Raw genomic sequence first — 4,406 nt, 5'->3', positions numbered from 1 at the left:
TTAGGATTTGATGTCTTAATATGAATTGTAGATATAGAAGTATTAATTCATGTCGTTTAAGAATAAACTAATTTGGAGAATCCTATAGTGAGATATGATTTTTCTTCTACAAATACTCTATTTCATCAAACTACTAGGTCTTGCAAAGATTAATTTATTGGACCTAATTCACCTCCAAATCTTAAGCTATGGTCTCACAAAAGTTTTAGGTAATGAAGTTGGGGTTATTCAGAAATTTGAATCACCTAATTTAACCATCATATGAAAAGTTATGCTTAAAATACAGAAGCGGTATCATTTTCATCGAGAATTGGAACACCATATACAACATTTTTAGGGGATGTTACACGAACAAATATGGATATCTTCCACATATATCAGCCTCAATATCCCAAGTGGACTCCACAACAGGACAGTTCCTCCACTGGACCTTCATAGACGCAATCTCCCTTGACCTCAACTTACGGACCTCCCTATAAAGAATAGCTACAGGTTCCTCCTCATAAGACAAATTCTCATCAAGTAACACCGAATCCCAGTGAATAATATAGTTTCTATCACCGTGATATTTCTTTAGCATAGACACATGAAACACTAGGTGTACTCCGAATAAACCTAGAGGTGAAGTCAATTCATAGGACACCATACCAACACGCTTAAGAACTTTAAATGACCCAATATGCCTCGGGCTAAGCTTACCTCGCTTACAGAATCTCACCACACCCTTCATGGGTGAAACACTCAACAACACTTGCTCTTCCTCTATAAACTCCATATCCATGAAGTTTTGGTCTGCATACTCTTTCTGTCTGCTCTGAGCTGCTAGAAGTTTCTCATGAATGAATTTCATCTTCTCTAATGATTCCCTTAAAAGATCAATTTCCCAAGGTCTCACTTCAAACTCATCAAACCAACTAATATGAGACCTGCATCTCCTCCTATACAATGCCTCAAATGGAGCCATATCAATACTCGAGTGCTAGCTATTATTGTATGAAAAATCTGCCAAGGGTAGGAACTGATCCCAATGACCACCAAAATCTATCACGCATGCACGAAGCATATCCTCCAACACTTAAATTGTCCTCTTAGACTGCTCATCGGTCTGAGGGTGAAATGCAGTACTAAGATCCAATCTAGTACCTAACTCAGCATACAAGGTCCTCTAAAAGTTAGAAGTAAATTGCGTACCTCTATCTAATATGATAAAAATCACAACTTCATGTAATCGAACAATATCATAGATATAAAGTTTGGCTAATTTCTCTGCATCATAAGTCACCTTGACTGGAATAAAGTAAGCAGACTTAGTTAACATATCAACAATCACCCATATCGAATCAAACTTACCCAATATCTTTGGAAGACTAACCACAAAATCCATTGCAATCCTTTCCCACTTCCTTTCAGGAATGGGCATTCTTTAAAGTGTCCCTCTAGGACTTTGGTGCTCATATTTAACCTGTTGACAATTTGGACAATGGGCAACAAAATCAACAATGTCACGCTTTATTCTACTCCACCAATAATGTTGTCTCAAATTGCGATACATCTTGGTTGCACCAGGATGTATATAGTACCTCGAACTATGAGCCTGTATAATAATAGTCTGAATCAAATTATCAATACGGAGCCCACATACCCACCCCTTAATCCTCAAGATGCTTTCCTCATCGATCACAACCTCATTTTCCTCTCCCTACAAGACCATATCACGAATGCGACTCAGCTTCTTATCGTCAAACTGCTTTCCTTTAATCTTGTCAAGGAAAGAAGATCTTGCCTTAACACAGGCCAAGAATCCTCCTTTATCAGTTACCTCCAGCCTCATAAATTCATTAGCTAGAGTTTGAACCTCTCTAGCCAATGGGCATCTAAAAACCTGCAAATGAGCTAAACTTTCCATGCTCCTTGATTTTTTGCTCAAGGCATCAACCACCACATGAGCTTTTTCTAGGCTCATGGAATCCTCCTTGATTTTTTGCTCCTTGATTTCTTCCATTGCTTTTAGCAATTCTATCCACCTCCCCTACCTCAAATTCAAGTCTCTTTAAGTGAACACATGTTGTAAACTGTGATGATCTGTATACATTTTACAGTTTACCCCATATAGATAATGTCTCCACTGCTTCAATGCAAATACAACTGCAGCCAACTCTAAATCATGAGTGGGGTAATTACGTTCATGCACCTTCAATTTCCTTGAAGTATAGGAAATTACATTCTTCTCTTGTATTAGCACTACACCTAAACCAGAATATGATGCATCACAATAAATAATGAAATTCTTACCTTCTACTGGCAAAGCAAGAATCGGTGCAGTAGTCAATAAGTTCTTAGTTTTAGAAAATTCTCTTAACACTCGTCCGACCACATCAATGGAATTTTCTGCTTGATCATATTGGTCAGCTGGGAAGCAATAGAAAAAAAACCCTTGACAAACAAGCGGTAGTAGCTAGCTAGATGAAGAAAATTCCTTACCTCCGAGACATTAGTGGGTTTTGCCCAACTCTTCACTACTTTAATCTTATGAGGATCCACCATCACTCCATCCTTAGAAACCAGGTGCTCCAAGAAGCACACTAAATCAAGCCAGAACTCATACTTGGGTAATTTGGCATATAGCCTTTTCTCCCTTAACAATCCCAGAACAATCCTCAGATGCACTTCTTGTTCTTTTTGGCTCTTTCAGTAGATCAATATATCATCAATAAAATGAATAATAAAGAGATCCAAATATGGATTAAAGAGTTCATTCATCAGAATCATTAAAAAAGCAGGTGCATTTGTAAGCCCAAAAGACATTACCAAGAATTCAGAGTGCTCATACCATCTTTTGCCCATATTTTTAGTTGATGGTAACCGGACCTCAAATCAATTTTTGAGAAAATACAAGCACCCTGCAACTGATCGAATAAGTCATTAATAAGAGAAAGGGGATACCTATTTTTAATAGTCACCTTATTCAGCTGCCTGTAGTCAATGGACATACGAAGGCTACCATCCTTCTTCTTTACAAATAAAACTGGAGCACCCAGGGAGAGGCACTCAGTCTAATAAAAACTTTACCTAACAACTCTTGAATTTGGCTCTTTAACTCAGCTAGGGTCATTCTATAAGGTGGAATGGAACTGGGGTGAGTGCCCAGCTCCAGATCGATACAAAAATCAATATCCCTATCAGGTGGCATACCAGGTAACTCTGCAGGGAAAATACCCATATACTCATGCACTATCGAAATAGGCTCAATTGGTGGGACTTCAGAACTATCATCCTTGAGATGTGATAGAAAGGATAAAAAAAACCTTACTCACCAATCTCTTAGCATGAAGAAAAGAGATAACCTGAACTGGGGCGGGAAAATAGTCACCCTCCTACACCAACTGATTTATCCCAAGCTTGGCTAATGTCACAGTCTTAGCATTGCAATCTAAGATAGAAAATTTTGGAGAGATCCAAGTAAAACCCAAGATTCCATCAAAGTCAACCATCTCCAGAATAATCAAATCTATATATGTTTTGCTCTCCACAAAAGTCACAAGGCAAGACCTATACACTTTCTCAACTAGCACAGACTAACCAACATGAGTAGAAACACGAATAGGCATGTCAAATAAGTAACAATATATATCAAGTATGTCAGCAAATGCGGAAGATACATAATAAAATATGGATCTAGAATCAAACAATATGGCCATGTGATCACAAATTAGAAGAGTACCTGTGATAATACCATTGGATGCCTCTGCCTCCGACCTCTCGGGGAAAGCATAATAATGGGCTCTATTGCCTGTCTGACTATTTCCCTTGCCGGGTTGTACTCCAGTAGTTCCAAACTACCCGCCACCCCGGCCGGACTAGCGACTATTATAACCTTGGTCACCACGTCCTCCAGAATGATGTCCCCTACCATAGTCGTTGTCTCTACCTCTGGTTATCGGGAATCTAAACCTGATCATGCCAAGCCTAACTCTGCCTTGGATAATATTTTTTGATATGTCATGGCTCACGACATCTGTAACATGTCTTAGGGTCAAGAGTGGGTTTTTTTTAAGAAGAAGAAGACTGAAGATAACCCACAAAATTAGAAAAGGGCTGACTAGTCTTTAGCGAACCTCTATCTAAAACCTGCAAAGAAGACTGAATAGGACAGGCCGAATAATCTCCAGAACTTTTTCTTCTAGAGTAAGAACCACTAAACTCCCCTCCCTTACAAAACTTCTTGAACGTTCTCTCTTTAGCAAAGTTATCTGGCTTCACCCCCTCCATCTCTATCATAAAATCAATCACTTCATTAAAAGATTTTGCTGAAACAGCTACCTGTAAAGCTGGAATATGTAAATCTGACCTCAATCCCTTCACAAAGAAGTGAATCCTCTCTTATGGACTAAAGCAAAGCTGATTAG

The 4,406-nt window shown here is 38.7% G+C and overlaps 1 protein-coding gene across 1 annotated transcript; it reads right to left on the bottom strand.

Moving 5' to 3' along the window:
• Positions 1-343: 343 nt before the first annotated feature.
• Positions 344-3,913, bottom strand: LOC129892760 (uncharacterized). The gene is made up of 7 exons (XM_055968319.1): positions 3,722-3,913; positions 3,035-3,274; positions 2,482-2,685; positions 1,883-2,029; positions 1,581-1,699; positions 719-938; positions 344-571 (listed from the first exon to the last, which is right to left on the bottom strand). Exons 1-7 carry the CDS (start codon positions 3,911-3,913, stop codon positions 344-346), a joined length of 1,350 nt encoding a protein of 449 aa, XP_055824294.1.
• Between the last annotated feature and the right edge of the window lie 493 nt (positions 3,914-4,406).

Source organism: Solanum dulcamara, chromosome 1, assembly GCF_947179165.1.
Source record: "Solanum dulcamara chromosome 1, daSolDulc1.2, whole genome shotgun sequence".
Taxonomy (NCBI): Eukaryota; Viridiplantae; Streptophyta; class Magnoliopsida; order Solanales; family Solanaceae; genus Solanum; species Solanum dulcamara.
The sequence above is the reverse complement of the archived record's forward strand: the minus strand, read 5'-3'. Positions and strand labels throughout refer to the sequence as shown.